Source organism: Dendrobates tinctorius, unplaced genomic scaffold, assembly GCF_039654945.1.
Source record: "Dendrobates tinctorius isolate UK_male_01 unplaced genomic scaffold, ASM3965494v1 ptg000012l, whole genome shotgun sequence".
Lineage (NCBI taxonomy): Eukaryota > Metazoa > Chordata > Amphibia > Anura > Dendrobatidae > Dendrobates > Dendrobates tinctorius.
In genome coordinates, this window is record NW_027361680.1 from 6687984 (window position 1) to 6708486 (window position 20503).

The 20503-nt window shown below is 47.8% G+C and overlaps 1 protein-coding gene across 1 annotated transcript in view; it reads left to right on the forward strand.

Moving 5' to 3' along the window:
* DDR2 (discoidin domain receptor tyrosine kinase 2) overlaps positions 1 to 20503 on the forward strand; it is a 1077249-nt gene that overhangs the window by 806765 nt on the left and 249981 nt on the right. The window contains exon 8 of the mRNA XM_073557968.1: positions 1338 to 1521. Coding sequence (XP_073414069.1) covers positions 1338 to 1521 — 184 coding nt within the window. The remainder of the gene's footprint in view (positions 1 to 1337; positions 1522 to 20503) is intronic.

Genomic DNA, 20503 nt, shown 5'->3' on the forward strand with positions numbered 1-20503 from the left:
ATTTTGATACTATACCCCTCAATGAAAGTATCTAGATGTGTGGTGAGAGCTCTGAATCCTCAAGCGCTTCACAGAAGTTTATAACAAAGAGCCGTAGAATTAAAAAATCATATTTTTTCCACAAAAATGATCTTTTCATCCCCATTTTTCCAAGGGTAACAAAACCCCAAAAGTTATTGTGCAATTTGTCCTGAGTACACTGATGTAATATAAAGCAATAAGTGAAAAATAAAACATAACCTTTAATCCGTCAATTAAAATACTAACATGTGTCACCCATGTGAAATAAAAAGCATGCAAATGTTCCACTGGCAGGTGGGCCCCGAGCAGGGGAAGTAAGAGCCCCACCTAAAAATTAAAGATATAGATGGTCACCTAATGGTCAATTTAGGTAGACAAAACATCTAATAGATACAGCAATCGAGAAAAATCACTCATAAATGCCATAACCTAATTGCACATATATGAAAAAGTCATGTAAAATTACAAAAGGTCTCTCAAGACCAAGAAATAGACAATCAGGTGAGGAAATAATAAAAGGAACAGTCTCACCAAGTAGAGTCATGGGTCAGGAGTCACAGAAAATCCTCTGTTCAGTCCAACTGTAGGATAGATGAAGGGAAGACAATACCCTGCCAAATCCCTAAGGGGCTAACAATAAACTGATCCCCAGACTCCTGTCCTAACAGGGGCAGTCCACAACTAGCCCTAAATTGCACATGCCCTGCACTTTCCCTAAGGCGGTGTCCCGACACGTTTCATCCAAGAACAATCTTCAGGGGACTAAACTTGTAAAGTGCCATAATGCTATTAATGAGAGAAAAACTTCCACTCCCTATGCTGTCCGGGACAGTCTGGGGATCAGTTTATTGTTAGCCCCTTAGGGATTATGACCCTTTTGCTGGCTTACCTGTTTTTCCTTGAACCTTTCTTCAAAAGGTACTAACAACTGCATACCAGGAACAACACATAAGACCTGCCATTTTAGAAAAGTTGTGACCCAGTTTTTGGCCCTCCCAATTTATCCCTTGTCAGCAGGTCAGATTTTTACACTTGTCCATTTTTCATGCTCCAAACAAGTCAGCCTGAAGAGCTGATTGATCATGTACTGCCTTTTTTTAGTCCACCCCTTAGAAGATGCCTTTGTCATAATAATCAGTTATTCTCTTCAGGACTAAAAGGCATCATCTAGAGGATCTCTCCATAACATGTGGAAACACCACACATCAATGTGCAACCTGAAAGATCTAGTTTTAAAAGTAAAGTTGTTGCATGCAAATGCATTTCACAGCTCTTGCACATTGCGCCGTAATTCTTTGTTTTTATTCCCACTTTAGTATGACGGAAGGACTCGGACAACTGACTGATGGTGTATCCGGACTGGATGATTTCACTCTGACTCATGAATACCACATGTGGCCTGGATATGATTATGTTGGTTGGAGCAATGAAAGCTTTTCTAATGGATATGTGGAAATCATGTTTGAATTTGACCGTATAAGAAATTTCACAACAATGAAGGTCTTTCTAAGTTTTATTACATTTTAATGCATTCTTCATTTATTTGTCCAATTTAAGTAATGAAGTAATTAATATGGACACATTTTTTTGACAATTACAGTACATGGCATAATGTGAATACATGTTAACCCCTTTCCAACATTGGGTATAATAGTACACCGATGTTGGACACCCTCCCTTTGATGTGGGCTACGGTGGTGAGCCCACATCTTTCCTGGCACATATCAGCTGATTTTAACAGCAGGCATGTGCCCAAAACAGCCACGGGTAGAATCGTGATCCACCTGCGGCTATTAACTGTTAAATGCTGCTGTCAAACGCTGACAGTGGCATTTAACATGCACTTCCGGCAATTGCGCCAGAAATCTTCCTATCAGTGACCCCGTCACATGATCGCGTGTCACCGATCGGTTGTCATGACAGCCAGAGGTCTCCTAGAGACTTCTATGGTTGTCACTGCCAGATTGCTATTAGCACCACCTGGTGGTCGTCGCTCATACCAAGTGAGGTATTCTGCTACATACAGGCGATCTGATCATTGACTGTATGTAGCAGAGACGATCGGGCTATGACAGCTTCTAGTCTCCCATGGAGACTTTTAAAGCATGCCAAAAGTAATAAAAAAAGTTTTTAAAAATGTAAAAAAATAAAAAAATATAAACGTTAAAATCACCCCCTTGCGCCCCATTCAAAATAAAAGAATAAAAAAATCAAACACACACATATTTGGTATCGCCACATTCAGAATCACCCAATCAATAACAAAAAAGGATTAGCCTGATCGCTAAACAGCGAAGCGAGAAAAAAGTCAAGACGTCAGAATTACGTTTTTTTGGTCGCTACGACATTGCAATAAAATGCAATAATGGATGATCAAAAGATCATATCTGCACTAAAATGATATCTGTTAGGGACGGCGGAACGCACTAAATAATAAATAACGGAAAGTGCGTTCGCCGCCCAGGGTCCACCGTGCAGAAGGTGTTACACTGCTGCTAGGTAATGGCGGACACGCAATATGGCGGTATATTGCACGCGGGTTGAACGTCACCCGGCGTGCGCTGGGCGTACTCTGTTGATTCACAGAGACGCCAAAGCAATAAGCATAAATACCGAGCCTGAGCCTGTTGGACTCGCAGGTCTCAGCGGAATGCACACACGGTATATGGTCACAGGACTAGGGCCCAAGACACAGGATCATTGTCCGTCTAGACCTACCGTGCGTGCGGTGTTGCTACCGCGGACGCCGACAAGTGCTGCTGGCTGCAGCGCAATGACTGACGCAGCCGCTATACGACAATGCCCAGGAGGGGGCGCACTGTCGGACGCTAGTTCTGTGGAGATATGCTCTGTGGCCTGAACCGTGCCAGTGACTGGCGCTGACTCTGTGACTAAGTCCCTATCCACACACGTAATATCAGAGGGAGGGGAATCTTAATGACTCATTCGCAGGTACATGCATCCGTCATCATTCTCACAGGTAGCAACTAGAGTCTATACTAGCGCATGGCCATGTGAACCTTTTATAGCCGGGACCTTCTGGAAGCTTCCAGATCCCTGAAATGGACCAATCTTATCTGGAGAAGGACCTGGGCATGTGACTCCCGATCTCCAATGGGAGATCGTCTCGTGAGCATGCTCAGTGGAGCGACAGAAGGACGTAGCCTCTGGAGTGGTTTGCTGCTGAACAGCCTGCATTGCTATTGCTGGCCCAAAGGTGGCAGCAACAGCCAGACCCACAGAGCAGGTCTAGGTAGAGCGTTGGGAACGACGGGGCTGCTGACCAAGCTCCTCTGTGGTCGATGGGGAATGGGAGACAGCAGAATGTGAGGCTCTGAAATCCTGCTGTGCCGCTGCAGGAACCCGACACCAAACATTACCTCCCTCCTAGGGCCCCCTCCCCCCCGAGCCTTCCAATCCATCAAATAAAGTTTTTTGCCAAGTACCACCCTGCATCCCACAATGGCATTGACCTCAGACTCATCCGAAGACAAGTCTAATGTCCCAGCAGATGACTCGGAAAACCGGGACATGTGAACAGGTTTGAGAAGGGACACGTGGAAGGCGTCAGAGATGGCTAAGTCGCCAGGAGCAAAAGTTGGAGCGAGGAGCCGATCTGTGCCGGCAGGCGCCTTCATTCTCTCCTTAGAGGCTAGAATGGCATGCGGGGTGCGACCCAAACTGTCGCGAACCTCCATTGCCCTGTCTGCCACCGGCAGGGGATACCGTAACCCAGCCAGACTCTGCTTAGAGGACCTGCTCCGAGCACAAGAGGCGCATGCCTGAATGTATTTTTTAGTGTCCCGAGCCCTGTGCGGCCACCAATAAGACCTTGCCAGGAGTTCTGTGGTCCGCTTGTAGCGAAAGTGACCACCCACCCTGGACGCGTGTGCCCACGCGAGAACCTTGAGCCGCAGGTGAGGCGGGACAAAGGTCTTGCCCGGCGGCACTGATTCGAGGGTGACCGGAGCCATGGTCCTCAGATTCCCAGTGGGGGGCACGGAAAGATCTGCGGGCACCTCCGCAGAGGCTTCTTGGACGCTGCCCCCCATGCACCTTCCCACACAGCCCTTGCTTCATCCCAGTATTCTCCCGGAGGACCACTCTATATGAGGGGAATGGCAATGGAGCCAGGGAACCCTGAGGAGCACTTGGTCGATGCCCTCTGGCATAATGTCACGAAACAATCACTGACCTCAAGGAGAGCAGTCAAAGAAAACACTGCGGCAGCCGACGAAGGCGCTCAATCAGTGAAATCCTAGGTGCAATGCTCCCTAGGAAATATGAATATGCAAATAAAGTCCATGGAGCCTCATTTAAGAGTCTCAAACACGGGACTAGCCAGATCTTCGTCCAGTGAAGGACCCAGCCAAGGGGTGGCTCCTTTCGGAAACCTCCCATGTTTGAGACTCTTAAATGAGGCTCCACGGACTTTATTTGCATACTCTGGCATAATGAGCAGAGACAGCATCTCATGGTGAGATGGTGGAATTGAAAGCCCAAGGGGTGCTGTCTGGTGGGTAATCTGGGATGATAAGGTCGAACCGTGTACCACCCTGATGGGCACGAGCCGAGGAAGTGGCACCAACGGGAGAGCGTGCTGTTGGGCGAAGGCCGAGGACATAAAGTTCCCTTCTGCCCCGGAGTCCACCGTGACCTCTACCTCCCAGGAGGAAGCAACGCTATCTAACGTCCCTCAGAATGCCGGTTTGGGGGAGAAGGCCTCCATGGCAAACAGACCCCCACCCATTATCACTGGACGTGACCGTTTTTTAGACCGCTGCGGACACCTGCTAGCCAGGTGTCCAGACTGTCAACACTGGTAACAGCGTGTGGAGCTTTGTGCCAGACGCGGCTTGGGACTGGTGCGGGACACCTCCATGGGCTCAGGAGGCAAACTTTCCAGCTCGGGAGGTTCAAGAGGTTCAGAGAGGTTGGGAGCCAAGCTAACCTTCCGTCTGGATTGAGCATGCTCCAGCTCGTGCTCTGAAAAACGGAGATCAATGTGGGTGGAAATGGTAATCAGCTCTTCCAGACTTACGGGAACCTCCCTGGTGGATAGAGCATCCTTAACATGCTCCGCCAAACCTCTCCAGAAGACAGGGATGAGGGTTTTATCAGGCCATTCCAGCTTGGAAGCCAGTGTCCGGAAACGGACAGCGTACTGGCTGACCGACAGGGATCCCTGTGTTAAAGCAAGTAACTGGAGAGAAGTGTTGTGAGTAACCCGGGGCCCCAAAAAGACCTGCTTTAAAGACTTGATAAACTGAGCAGCGCTCAGAACCACGGGGTCACCACGCTCCCACAGTGGCGTGGCCCATTCTAACGCCCTGCCCGACAGGAGGGAGACGATAAGCCCCACCTTAGCCCGCTCTGTAGGGAATCGCGCTGCCAGTAACTCGAGCTGGATAGAGCACTGGCTCACAAAACCCCTACAGGTGGCTTTGTCACCAGAAAATTTATCGGGCAACGGGAGGCGGGATATTGTCAGCGCAGGCGTGGATGTGGCCCCACGCGAGACAGCCTCTGTGACTGCCCGGGCAGCAGCTGCAGTATCATTTGCAGCTGAGGTGGAACTCTCGAGGGCCACCAGCCTGCCCTCCAGCTGCTGAATGTACTGCTGAAACTGTTGCTGCTGCTGGTCCGCCATTACTAGCCAGACCCTGGCACTAGTATAATGTTAGGGACGGCAGAACGCACTAAATAATAAATAACAGAAAGTGCGTTCGCTGTCCAGGGTCCACCGTGCAGAAGATGTTACACTGCTGCTAGGTAATGGCGGACACGCAATATGGCGGTATATCGCACGCGGGTTGAACATCACCCGGTGTGCGCTGGGCGTACTCTGCTGATTCACAGAGGCGCCAAAGCAATAAACATAAATACCGAGCCTGTTGGACTCACAGGTCTCAGCGGAATGCACATACGGTATATGGTCACAGGACTAGGGCCCAAGACACTGGGTCAGTGTCTGCCTAAACCTACCGTGCGTGCGGCATTGCTACCGCGGACACCGACAAGTGCTGCTGGCTGCAGTGCGACGACTGACGCAGCCGCTATACGACAATGCCCAGGAGGGGGCGCACTGTCGGACGCTAGTTAGGTGATGATATGCACTGTGGCCTGTAGCGTGCCAATGACTGGCGCTGACTCTATGACTAAGTCCCTATCCACACACGTAATATCACAGGGAGGGGAATGTTAATGAGTCATTCGCAGTTACATGCATCCATCATCATTTACACAGGTAGCAACTAGAGTCTATACTAGCGCATGTTATAGCCGGGACCTTCCGGATGCTTCCAGATCCCTGAAATGGACCAATCAGATCTGGAGAAGGACCTGGGCATGTGACTCCCGATCTCCAATGGGAGATCGTCTCATGAGCATGCTCAGTGGAGCGACAGAAGGACGTATCCTCTGGAGTGGTTTGCTGCTGAACAGCCTGCATTGCTATTGCTGGCCCAAAGGTGGCAGCAACAGCCAGACCCACAGAGCAGGTCTGGGCAGAGCGTTGGGAACGACGGGGCTGCTGAGCAAACTCCTCTGCGGTCGATGGGGAATAGGAGACGGCAGAATGTGAGGCTCTGGATTCCTGCTGTGCCGCTGCAGGAACCCGATGCCTAACAGATATCATAAAAAACATCAGCTCGGCGAACAAAAAATAAGCTGTCACCCAACCCGAGAACATAAAAAATGGAATATAGGTATCGGAAAATGGTGCAATTGTTTTTAACATATTTGGAATTTTTTTCGCCACTTAAATAAAAAAGAACCTAGACATGTTTAGTGTCTATGAACTTGTAATGACCTAGCGAATCATAATGACAGGTCAGTTTTAGCATTTAGTGAATCTAGTAAAAAAGCAAAACAAAACCTACTGTGGAAGTGCACTTTTTTGCAATTTCACCACACTTGGAATTTTTTTCCTGTTTTCCAGTACACGATATATTAAAACCAATGTTGTTGTTCAGAAGTAAAACTCATCACGTAAAAGACAAGCCCTCACATGGCCATATTGACGTAAAAATAAAGTTATGGCTCTGGAAAGAAGGGGAGCAAAAAACGAAAAGCAAAACCAGTCATGAAGGGGTATTTTTCACTTTAAACTGCATACATTATTAAATAGACATCTCAGACCTGGTGAGGCTGTTGTAATTACAATACTTTGAAAATTCATGTTAGAATTTTTTTTTACTTTTATTGCATGCTGATGTTAAAATGTGGATTTATAGCTGGATTTCTAAAATGTTAATTTTAATACCAGAATTATAGTAAATATAAAATTAATTTCAAAGTAAGTGCACCAGTCTCAAAAGATCTATTTAGTAATGTGTACAGTTGAGATTGTGAAATTTTTCTTTAAATTACAGTGCTGTGCAAATTAATTGGGGCAAAGCATTTTTTTAAGTAAAATTGTGAGTTGGTTACCAGTCAGTGATTCAAACCAGTTTTAACCGCTTTGAACAGGTGTGAGTGCCTCTTCAAAGCAGTTAAAACTGGTTTGAATCACTGACTGGGAACCAACTTACTATTTTACTTAAAAAAAATGCTTTGCCCAAATTAATTTGCACAGCACTGCATGTATTGAAATAATACAGTGAAGGAAATTTGTATTGGATCCCTTGTTGATTTTGAAAGTTTGCCCACTGACAAAAACATGAACAGTCTATAATTTTAAGGGTAGGTAAATTTTAACATTGAGAGATAGAATATCAAAAATAAAATCCAGAAAATCACACTGTATAAATTATATAACTTTATTTACATTTTGCAATGAGAAATAAATACCGTATATACTTGAATATAAGTCGAGATTTTCAGCTCAAAAAATTGGGCTGAAAGTCCCCCTCTCGTCTTATATTCGAGTCATATACAAAGGGGGTCGGAGGGGGAGGGGGGCGGGGGTGTCAGATCATACTTACCCGTCCTGACGCTGTGTCTTGAGCCCCCAGCTTCTCCCCGTGCTCTCTTCCTGCCTTCAGCGGTCACGTGGTGCAGCTCATTAAAACTCATGAATATGTGCATATTCATGAGTTTTAATGAGCGGTACCACATGACCGCTGAAGGCAGGAAGAGAGAGTGCGGAGAAGCTGGGGGCTCAAGACACAGCATCAGGACGGGTAAGTATAGTGATACTCACCTGTCCTGCGTCCATGGCTGCTTGCTGCTGTCTGTGTCTGTCATCGGTCAGTGACTTCAGACAGCAGAGGGCGCGGTGACGTGGTTAGTGCGCGCCGCGCCCCCTGCAGTCTGAACGTCACTGACTGATGACGTGGCAGATAGCGGTGAGCAGCCATGGACGCAGGACAGGTGAGAATCTGACACCCAGCGACGGAGAGGTGAGTATGTCATTTTTTTTATTTTTACATGCAGCAGCAGCATGGGGGCAGCATATGGGGGAACAATCTATGGAGCTTCTTCTGGGGGCAGCATATGGGGGAACAATCTATGGAGCATTTCCCACCTTAGACTTATACTCGAGTCAATAAGTTCTCCCAGTTTTTTGTGGCAAGATTAGGGGGTCAACTTATACTCGGATCGACTTATACTCGAGTATATACGGTATTTAATCTCTCTGGCAAACAAGGCTTAATACTTGATGGCAAAACCCTTGTTGGCAAGCATAGCAGTCAGTCAGACTGTAGCTGTTGACGAGGTTTGCGCATGTCAGGAGGAATTTTGGTCCACTCCACTTTGCAGATCATCTCTAAATCATTAAGATTTTAGGCTGTCGCTTGGTAACTCGGAGTTTAAACCCCTGTATAACATTAAGGTCTGAAGACTGGCTAGGCCACTCCATGACCTTAATGTGCTTCTTTTTGAGCCACTCCTTTGTTGTTTTGGCTGTATGTTTTGGGTCAGTCTTACTGGAAGACCCAGCCATGACCCATTTTAAATGTCCTGGCGGAGGGAAGAAGGTTGTCTCTCGGGATTTTACAGTACATGGCTCCATCCATTCTCCCATTGATGCGGTTAAGTAATCATATGCCGTTAGTAGAGAAACACCCCCAGAACATAATGTTTCCACCTTCATGCTTGACAGTGGGGATGGTGTTCTTTGGGTCATAGACAGCATATCACTTCCTCCAAACACTGCGAGTTGAGTTAATACCAAAAAGAGCTCAATTTTTGTCTCACCTGACCACAGCATCTTCTCCCAATCACTCACAGAATCATCCAGGTGTTCATTGGCAAACTTCAGATAGGCATGCACATGTGCCTTCTTGAGCAGGGGGACCTTGCGGGCACTGCAGGATTTTAAACCTTTACAGCATAATGTGTTACCCAGGGCTGTGGAGTCAGAAAGCCAAACCTGTGACTCCGACTCCTCAATTTCCCTTTCTCCGACTCCACGACTCCGACTCCCACATATATTGCTTATATTTAAGTGAAAAATTTATTGTTGTACAGTGTGAACATCAGACATTTAATCATTTCTATGATACAATAATCAAGATATTTAGACAGAACATAATATCTATTTATTGGAATACAGCTTTAGAACACAAAAAACTAATAAATTGTAAATATGTAATAGACTGTATAATATTGATTACATACATACGGTACAGACCAAAGTTTGGACACACCTTCTCATTCAAAGAGTTTTCTTTATTTTCATGACTATGAAAATTGTAGATTCACTCTGAAGGCATCAAAACTATGAATTAACACATGTGGAATTATATAATTAACAAAAAGTGTGAAACAACTGAAAATACTGTGTCTTATATTGTAGGTTCTTCAAAGTAGCCACCTTTTTCTTTGATTACTGCTTTGCACACTCTTGTCATTCTCTTGATGAGCTTCAAGAGGTAGTCACTGGAAATGGTCTTCCAACAGTCTTGAAGGAGTTCCCAGAGATGCTTAGCACTTGTTGGCCCTTTTGCCTTCACTCTGCAGTCCAGCTCACCCCAAACCATCTCGATTGGGTTCAGGTCTGGTGACTGTGGAGGCCAGGTCATCTGGCGTAGCACCCCATCACTCTCTTTCTTGGTCAAATAGCCCTTACACAGCCAGGAGGTGTGTTTGGAGTCATTGTCCTGCTGGAAAATAAATGATGGTCCAACTAAACGCAAACCGGATGGAATAGTGTGCCGCTGCAAGATGCTGTGGTAGCCATGCTGGTTCAGTATCCCTTCAATTTTGAATAAATCCCCAACAGTGTCACCAGCAAAGCACACCCCACACCTCCTCCTCCATGCTTCACGGTGGGAACCAGGCATGTAGAGTCCATCCGTTCACCTTTTCTGCGTGCACAAAGACACGGTGGTTGGAACCAAAGATCTCAAATTTGGACTCATCAGACCAAAGCACAGATTTCCACTGGTCTAATGTCCATTCCTTGTGTTCTTTAGCCCAAACAAGTCTTCTGCTTGTTGCCTGTCCTTAGCAGTGGTTTCCTAGCAGCTATTTTACCATGAAGGCCTGCTGCACAAAGACTCCTCTTAACAGTTGTTGTAGAGATGTGTCTGCTGCTAGAACTCTGTGTGGCATTGACCTGGTCTCTAATCTAAGCTGCTGTTAACCTGTGATTTCTGAGGCTGGTGACTCGGATGAACTTATCCTCCGCAGCAGAGGTGACTCTTGGTCTTCCTTTCCTGGGGCGGTCTCATGTGAGCCAGTTTTTTTGTAGCGCTGGATGGTTTTTGCCAATGCACTTGGGGACACTGTCAAAGTTTTCCCAATTTTTCGGACTGACTGACCTTCATTTCTTAAAGTAATGATGGCCACTCGTTTTTCTTTACTTAGCTTTTTTCTTGCCATAATACAAATTCTAACAGTCTATTCAGTAGGACTATCAGCTGTGTATCCACCAGACTTCTGCACAACACAACTGATGGTCCCAACCTCATTTATAAGGCAAGAAATTCCACTTATTAAACCTGACAGGGCACACCTGTGAAGTGAAAACCATTTCCGGTGACTACCTCTTGAAGCTCATCAAGAGAATGCCAAGAGTGTGCAAAGCAGAAATCAAAGCAAAAGGTGGCTACTTTGAAGAACCTAGAATATAAGACACACAGTATTTTCAGTTATTTCACACTTTTTTGTTAATTATATAATTCCACTTGTGTTAATTCACAGTTTTGATGCCTTCAGAGTGAATCTACAATTTTCATAGTCATGAAAATAAAGAAAACGCTTTGATTGAGAAGGTGTGTCCAAACTTTTGGTCTGTATTGTGTATATATATATATATATATATATATATATATATATATACACACACACACTATGACTTATAGCAAGATAAAGCCTAGATCCTCAGGCTACATTCACACTATGGGCGTAGCCAGGATCAAACCTAGGGGGGGGGGGCAGAACCTTATACTGTTCCGCAGAATTTCATACTGCACACCTCAGCTGCTGCAGAACCTCATACTGCACACCCCTACACTTGAAAATAAAGCCTGCACCTTAAGAAGATGTGGTGAATGCAGTCTATTTATTCCAACTATCAATTGATATTGATTTGTTACTGAAGACGAGCAATGCCTGTCCTGGGCGTCCTCTTTGGGCAGCTATGAGGTGTATCTGACTGGTGCTAAAAAAAGGGAGTGTTAGTCTGGGTACTACCCGGCTTTCATTCTTTTTGGTACAGATATGATATGGATAGACAGATATGGATAAATGGATATATACATACAGTAGATAGAGCAGATTTCTAATCTGCTTTTGCTATTGAAAACATTATCTATGAGCTCAAAAACCTTTCAGGTGATGCGGTTTTTTAAAAAGCTGATCTGCTTTTGCAATTGAAAAACGTATCCTCAAAAAACGCAGGAAAAACGCTGTGTGTGAATGCAGCCTTAGATCAGGAATAGAACAGTCATTTATAGGACATTTCATAACTTTCCCAAATTCCTATGAAAAATATTCAGCACATTCTGCATTCTACTACTGTACCCAATTTATTATATATTTTAGGAGTCGGAGTCGGTCCATTTTATACTGACTCCAACTCCGACTCCAACTCCACCAAAATGAGCACCGACCCCGACTCCATGACTCCGACTCCGACTCCACAGCCCTACCAATGGTTTTCTTGATGACTATTGTCATGCCTGCGCTGCCGGTCAGGTCGGGGCCGGCGTCACCTGTCATGCTGGGTCCCGCTCCTCCTGCTGCTGCTCCCAGGGTTCCCTCTCGGATCCCCGCATAACGCTCTGGCCGCCACGCGACACCCCCAGCCTCCCGTCCTGCAGCCCGGGGGATTCAGCATGAGGGTTCCTCTTCCTGTCCTGCTCCTGCTCCAGGTATGCGCCTTAGGCCACGGGCGCCCGCCCTTCCCCTCACTTAATCCCTTCTGCACCACCCCTGTGGAGCGATCACCAATCAAGCTGCAGCACAAGGTATATCAGGCGGCTCCCCCCTCATGGAGGCGCTTGATTATCGTGTGCCTTCCTGTACGGTACTCTGGCCCCATCTGGTTGCTCCTGACTCTGGTCGCTCCTGACTCTGGTCGCTCCTGACTCTGGTCGCTCCTGACTCTGGTCGCTCCTGACTCCGGTCGCTCCTGACTCCGGTCGCTCCTGACCCTCTGCCTTGTTGCCTCATCTGCACCTGAGCTGCCCTCTTGGTATCATCTGTCGCGGTATTCGACTCCTTCGGGCCTGCTCCTAACGGTCCCTGTATAGGGGTCAGCACCATCTGGCCAGCTCGCCCCAGGGATCCCGATACCGCGACCCAGAGGGTCCACTATTGCTACTCCTTACAGTATAATCAGGCCATGGACCCCGCTGGTGCCTCGGCAGCCACCCAAAAAGAATTACTCTTTTTGCGGGAGAACCAAACCCGGATTGTGGCTTTTATGAAGTTCATGGACACCCGGTTATCCGCCATGCAAACCTCCAATCCAGGGAGTGCCCCTCTGCTGGCGGGGGACTCCAGCAGGAACTCGTGCAGCAGCGTGATACACAGTCCCATATTCTTAATTACATGGCGTCCGTTAATGACCGTTTGCAGTCCCTGCAGTCTTCTGCAGCAGCCTCTGCTCTGCCCCGCGACCCTGCACCTCACCCACTGCCACATTTGGGGAAGCCTCCAAGGTAAACCGGGGATCCCAAATTGTGACGGGGGTTTCTCAACCAGTGCCACCTACATTTCGAGCTCCTGCCCCAACAATACCCGTCTGATAGGGCTAAGGTGGCATTTATCGTGTCCCATCTTGAGGAGGAGGCCTTGGCATGGGTGAACCCCCTGTGGGAATGGGATGATCCAGTGGTATCCAGCATACAAGACTTCCTGGACACCTTTTGCCGGGTCTTTGACGAGCCTGGGCGTCTGGTCTCCACCATGGAGTCCCTTTTCAATCTCCGACAGGGAACTCTTACCGTGGGACAATACGCCATTCGCTTCTGAACACAGGCCTCAGAGCTGGGGTGGAATAATGAGGCATTGGTAGGGGCCTTTTGGAAGGGGCTCCAGAGAAAATCAAGGACAAGCTTGCTGGTTGGGACACCCCCACCTCTTTAGAGGACCTTATATCCCTGGCTACTCGTATCGACTTGCGGTTCCAGGAATGCTCCCGCGAGACTGTCAGGGAGAGAGGCCCGTCTAGGTTTAATCCAGTCCCTAGCCCTCGTTCGACCAAGCCTGCCAGTAGTTCTGCCCCGGAGCCCATGCAGGTGGATCGCGTAAAGTTATCTGAGCTGCGGCGCAGGGAAAGATTAGAGCAAGGTTTATGCCTCTATTGTGGTGGAACTAACCACTTTCTGCGTTTCCGTCCGGAGAGGCCGGGAAACTCCTCTGCCTAGGCCAGGTAAGAAAGGCCTCCCTAGGTGACTCTGTTCCCTCTCTACCCCTTACTATCTCAGCTTTAATTCTCCTAGGTCGGGAGCGTAGATCTGTGGAGGCGTATGTGGACTCGGGTGCGGCAGGCAACTTCATTCGGAAGGAAAAGGTGGACAAGTTCCGGATTCCTGTTGTCACCCATGATCACCTCAGTGGATGGCAAGCCGTTACCTGTCTCCATCACCACAGTCACTCTCGAGCTGGAGATGCAAATCGGAGCCCTACACCGGGAGAAAATTGCTTTTTATGTTTTGCCTAATTTGTCTCACGCTCTGCTCGTTGACCTGCCCTGGCTCAGGTCGCATGAGCCAGTCCTGGCTTGGCACTCCGGGGAAATGCTTCGCTGGGGTTACTCTTGCCAAGAACGGTGTCTGCTGCATATTACCCGTACTAGTCTGCACCAAGTGCCCACGAACCTTCCTGGGCTTCCCGTGGTCTACCATTCGTTAGCGGATGTCTTCGACAAGAAGGAAGGTGAGACCCTTCCTCCGGATCGGGCCTACGATTGCCCAATCAAGCTAGTTCCTGGAGCTACTCCTCCCAAGGGGAGAATATAACCATTGTTGCCTGCAGAAACCTCAGCCATGACGGAGTACATCCGGGAGAACTTGGCCAAGGGCTTTATCCGGAAATCGTCTTCTCCAGCAGGGGCCGGGTTTTTCTTTGTTCGGAAGAAGGATGGATCCCTTTGACCCTGCATTAACTACCGAGGCTTAATTAACATCACAGTCAAGAATAAGTATCCTCTACCACTTATCCCCGAGCTGTTTGACTGCCTGCGTGGGGCCCAGATCTTTACTAAACTGGATCTATGGGGGCCTACAATTTGGTCCGAATACGAGCCAGAGAAGAGTGGAAGACTGCCTTCAACGCGCGGGATGGCCATTACGAATATTTGGTCATGCCCTTTGGACTTTGTAACGCCCCAGCGGTCTTCCAAGAATTTGTTAACGACGTCTTCCGGGATCTTCTGTACTCGTGCCTCGTGGTATATTTAGATGACATCATCATCTTTTCACCTGACCTGTCCTCTCACAGGAGTGTTCTCCTGGTCTTGCAACGCCTGCGGGAGAAACGACTTTATGCCAAGATAGAGAAATGCCTGTTTGAACAGACCTCCCTACCCTTCTTGGGGTATATTATCACGGACTCGGGGTTGCGAATGGACCCAGAGAAATTGTCCACGGTGCTCAAATGGCCGTGACCTGTCAGAGTGAAAGCCGTTCAACGATTCTTGGGCTTCGCAAATTATTATAAGCAATTTGTCCCGCACTTCTCCGCTTTAACCAAGCCTATTGTTACCCTTATCCGGAAGGGAGCAAGACCGAACATCTGGCTCTCAGAAGCTGAAGACGCTTTTCTCACCCTGAAGCGGGCCTTTGCCACGGCTCCGGTTTTGCATCGGCCAGAGGTCGGCAAGCCCTTCGTCTTGGAGGTAGACGCATCTTCTACAGGGGCTGGGGCGATTCTTTCCCAAAAGACGTCTACTGGGCGCTAGGCTCCATGCGAGTTCTTCTCCAAGTAATGTTCACCCGCAGAATGTAACTACACAATTGGGGATCAAGAGTTGCTGGCCATAAAGATGGCGCTAGAGGAGTGGCGTTATCTCCTGGAAGGGGCAGTCCATCCCTTCACAATATTCACTGACCACAAAAACCTGGCCTACCTCAGTTGGCTCAAAGACTCAACTCCAGTCAAGCCAGGTGGACATTGTTTTTCTCTCGCTTCGACTTCGAGCTCCACTTCTGACCCGGTGACTAAAATACCAAAGCAGATGCACTCTCCCATTCCCTGCAGTCACCCGAAGCGGAGGAGACTCCGTTGCATGTTATCGATCCTGCCCGGTTTATCACGGTAGCTCCTGTCAGTCTTCATTCCGTGCCGCCTGGCAAGACCCTCGTCCCGCAAGGCAAAAGGATAGAAGTACTATGCTGGGGTCACTCCTCCAAGATCGCTGGACATGTTGGCATCAAGAAGACCCTTGCTCTGGTTTCCCATTATTACTGGTGGCCTTCTCTCCGCCAAGATGTGTTAGACTTCGTGGCCTCCTGCTCAATTTGCGCCAGGAACAAGGTACTTAGAAGCTTGACTGCCGGCCTCCTTCAGCCGTTGCCTGTTCCCGAAGCTCCTTGGCAACATATCGCCATGGATTTTGTTACCGATTTACCCCGCTCTTCCGGATGCACTACTATTTTGGTAGTAGTCGATCGGTTTTCCAAAATGGCTCATTTTGTTCCGTTACCTGGCTTGCCCACGGCCCCTGAATTGGCTAAAATCTTCATTCATCAGATTTTCAGATTACATGGGCTTCCTCAACGGATCGTGTCTGACCGCGGGGTACAGTTTACCTCCCGCTTCTGGAGAGCACTCTGTAAACTCTTGGGCATATCTCTGGATTTCTCTTCCGCTTATCACCCACAGACCAACGGGCAAGTCGAAAGGGTCAACCAAGTCTTGACCTCCTACCTGCGGAACTTCTCTAACACCCATCAAGACAATTGGGTCGATCTTCCATGGGCAGAGTTCACCCATAACAGTCATTCCAATGAATCCACCACCAAGTCTCCGTTTTTGTGGTCTCCGGTCAGAACCCAGGTGTACCTCTTCCAGTATCTTCATCCTCTGGCGTACCCGCCACCGATGCCCTCTCCCAAGAGTTTTCCCAAGTCTGGAGGAAGACCAAGGAGGCTCTCATACAAGCCACAGTCCGGATGAAAAGACATGCCAACAAGAGATGGAAGGATCTTCGACCATACCATACAGGAATCATACAATCATAGAATCATGGAATCGTAGAGTTGGAAGGGACCTCCTGGGCCATCTGGTCCAACCCCCTGCTCAAAGCAGGATTCGCTAAATCATCCCAGTCAGATGTCTGTCCAGCCTGTTTGAAGACTTCCATTGAAGGAGAACTCACCACTTCTCGTGGTAGCCTGTTCCACTCATTGATCACTCTAACTGTCAAAAAGTTTTTTCTAATATCTAATCTGTGTCTCCTCCCATTCAGTTTCATCCCATTGCTTCTAGTCTTTCCTTGTGCAAATGAGAATAAAGTTGATCCTTCTACAAGGTGACAGCCCTTTAGATATTTGTAGACAGCTATTAAGTCTCCTCTCAGTCTTCTCTTTTGCAAACTAAACATTCCCAAATCCTGCAACCTTTCCTCATAAGACAGGGTTTGCAGACCGGTCACCATTCTGGTCGCTCTTTTCTGAACTTGCTCCAGTTTGTTGATGTCTTTTTTAAAATGTGGTTGCCAAAACTGGACACAGTATTCCAGATGAGGTCTGACCAAAGAGGAGTAGAGGGAAATAATGACTTCACGTGATCTAGACTGTATGCTTCTGTTAATACATCCTAGAATTGCATTTGCCTTTTTTGCTGCTGCATCACACTGTTGACTCATATTCAGTCTGTGATCTATTAGTATACCCAAGTCTTTTTCACATGTGCTGTCACTTAGCCCTATTCCTCCCATTCTATATATGCTTTTTTCATTTTTATTGCCCAGATGTAGTACTTTGCATTTCTCCCTGTTAAAAACCATTCTGTTAGTTGCTGCCCACTTCTCCAGTTTATTTAAATCTTTTTGAATCCGCTCTCTCCTCCAGTATTAGCTATCCCTCCTAGCTTTGTGTCATCAGCAAATTTAATCAGTTTACCCTCAATTCCTTCATCTAAATCGTTGATAAAGATGTTGAACAATACAGGGCCCAGGACAGAGCCCTGTGGTACCCCACTTGAGACATTCTTCCAACTGGATGTGCAGCCATTTACGACCACTCTTTGGGTCCGATCACTAAGCCAGTTATGAATCCACCTAACAGTTGCCTTGTCCATTCCATACTTAGTCATTTTTTCAATAAGGATTGTATGAGAGACTTTGTCAAATGCTTTGCTGAAGTCAAGATATACTATATCTACAGCATTTCCTTGATCCACCCAATCAGTAATACCGTCATAGAAGGAAATTAAATTAGTCTGACATGACTTATTAGTTACAAACCCATGCTGACTCTGTTTAATCACTTCATTCTTATCCAGGTATTGACATACATGTTGTTTAATAATTTGTTCAAAGATCTTTCCTGGTATAGAAGTCAGACTCACCGGCCTATAGTTGCCTGGGTCCACCTTCTTCCCCTTTTTGAAGATAGGAACAACATTTGCTCTTCTCCAGTCTTCTGGCACTTCTCCTGTTCTCCAAGAATTTTCAAAGATTATGGAGAGGGGTTCAAAAATTTCTTCTGCTATCTCCTTCAGTACTCTGGGGTGTAATTCATCTGGACCTGGAGACTTGAATTCATTTAGGTTAGCTAAGTGTTTCCTCACTATCTTTCTGTTTATAGATATCCTGGATTCTTCTATTCCCTTAATAGGACAGTGAATAACAGTTGATGTTACATTTCCTTTCTGAGAGAAAACAGATGCAAAATAGGAATTTAAAAGTTCAGCCTTCTCAACATCCTGTCTTACCATTTCATCATTTTCATCCTGTAAAAATCCTATAGCATCTTTGACTTTTCTTTTACTTTTGACATATCCCCAAAATCCTTTATTATTGCTTTTGACATCTCTTGTAAGCCTCAATTCATTTTCAGCTTTAGATAATCTGATTTGTGCCCTGCAGGTTCTGCAGGCAACATTATATTCTTCTTTAGATATGCCTCCCTCTTTCCATTTTATAAACCTTTTTTCTTCCTTTTTAGCATGTGCTTAAGTTCTGTGTTCATCCATCCTGGTTTCCTTAAATGCTTCCTATTCTTCCCTCTTTTCGGAATTGTTAACAACTGTGCTTTGAGAATTTCATTTTTCAAGATTTCCCATCCTTCCTGGACATTTTTGTCTTTAAGGCTATCCAGCCATTGGATCCCTCCAATTCTCTTTCTGAATCCCTTAAAATCTGCCTTTCTGAAATCTAACCTTGACGTCTGAGTCTTCACAGGTCTTCCGCCTCTAGTTATCCAAAATTCTAAAATAGCATGGTCGCTACCTCCTAGGGTCCCAGCCAAGTCTGGCTGTCGACCAAACACATCTGCTTGAAAATCCCTTCTTATAAGCTGGGTCCCCGGTACATCGGTTCCTTCGAGATTCCTGGACGAATCAACAATACGGCATATAGATTGAGGCTGCCTGCTTCACTCCGGGTCCATAACGCCTTCCATGTCTCGCTCCTGAAACCGGTCATCCTCAATCAGTTCTGCCCTGCGCCTCCCGTTGTTGCTCAACCAGTAGGGGCTGATGACATCTTTGAAGTGAGAGATATTTTGGCCATGAAAAAGGTTAGGGGAAAGACCTTTTTTCTCATCGATTGGAGAGGATTCGGGCCTGAGGAGAGGTCTTGGGAACTGCGATAGAATGTTGATGCTCCCTTGCATCATGGACAGATTCTTGGCCAATCTCAGAAGGAGACGTAAAGGGGGGTGTACTGTTATGCCAGCGCCACCGGTCAGGTCAAAGCTGGCGTCACCTGTCATGCCGGGTCCCGCTCCTCCTGCTGCTGCTCCCAGGGTTCCCCCTCGGATCACCACTTACCGATCTGGCCGCCGCGCGACACCCCCAGCCTCCTGTCCTGCAGCCCGGGGGATTCAGCACGAGAGTTCCTCTTCCTGTCCTGCTCCTGCTCCAGGTATGCGCCTTAGGCCGCGGACACGCGCCCTTCCCCTCACTTAACCCCTTCTGCACCACCCCTGTGGAGCGATCAAGCTCCAGCACAGGGTGTATCAGGCGGCTCCCCCCTCATGGAGGCACCTGATCATCATGTGCCTTCCTGTACGGTAATCTAGCCCCGTCTGGTCGCTCCTGACTCCGGTCGCTCCTGACTCCGGTCACTGACCCTCCGCCTTGTTGCTTCATCCGCACCTGAGCCGCCCCTTTTGGTATCAGCAGTCTCGGTATTTGATTCCTTCGGGCCTGCTCCTAATGGTCCATGTATAGGGGTCGGCACCACCTGGCCAGGTCGCCCCAGGGGTCCCGGTACCGCGACCCAGAGGGTCCACTCTTGCTACAACTTACAACTAGTCGGCAGCTGCGGCGGCTCTTGTGCAGCATGGGGGCTCTGTGCATATGCCCAAAGCCCGGAGGACCCGGGCAGATCCATTGCTGCGATGCGGCGGCCTCCTGGAAAATGGCCGCTGGAGCCCGCGCAAGCTCAGATTCAGATCTCATCTCCCAAGATCTAGGGAGATGAGATCTGAATATGAGCTCGAGCGGGCTCCAGCGGCCATTTTCCCGGAGGCCACCGCATCACAGCAATGGAGCTGCCGGAGGCCTCCGAGCTTTGGGCATATGCCGGCGAAGCCCCGACACAGGACATAGAGCCGCTGCCGTCCCCCAACTGCACAAAGAGGAGCCGCCACCGACCCCCAGCACAGAGCCCCATGCTACACAAGAGGATCCTCCGCCGCTGCCGACCCCCAGCACAGAGCCGCAGATAGCACTACTGCCACCAATGAGGTAAAAGGGGGATGATAACTCCAGTTACATCTGCCGTGAGACACCCCCTCCCTTCGTCATTGGGACCACTCCCCCACTATATGCAGATTGCTCCGCACCCGGCGTATAAAATGACACACGGCGTATAAGAAGACCCCCGACTTTTAAGAAGATTTTCTATTTTCACTGGAAAAGTTGGGGGGTCATCTTATACGCTCAGTCGTCTTATACGCCGGAAAATACGGTA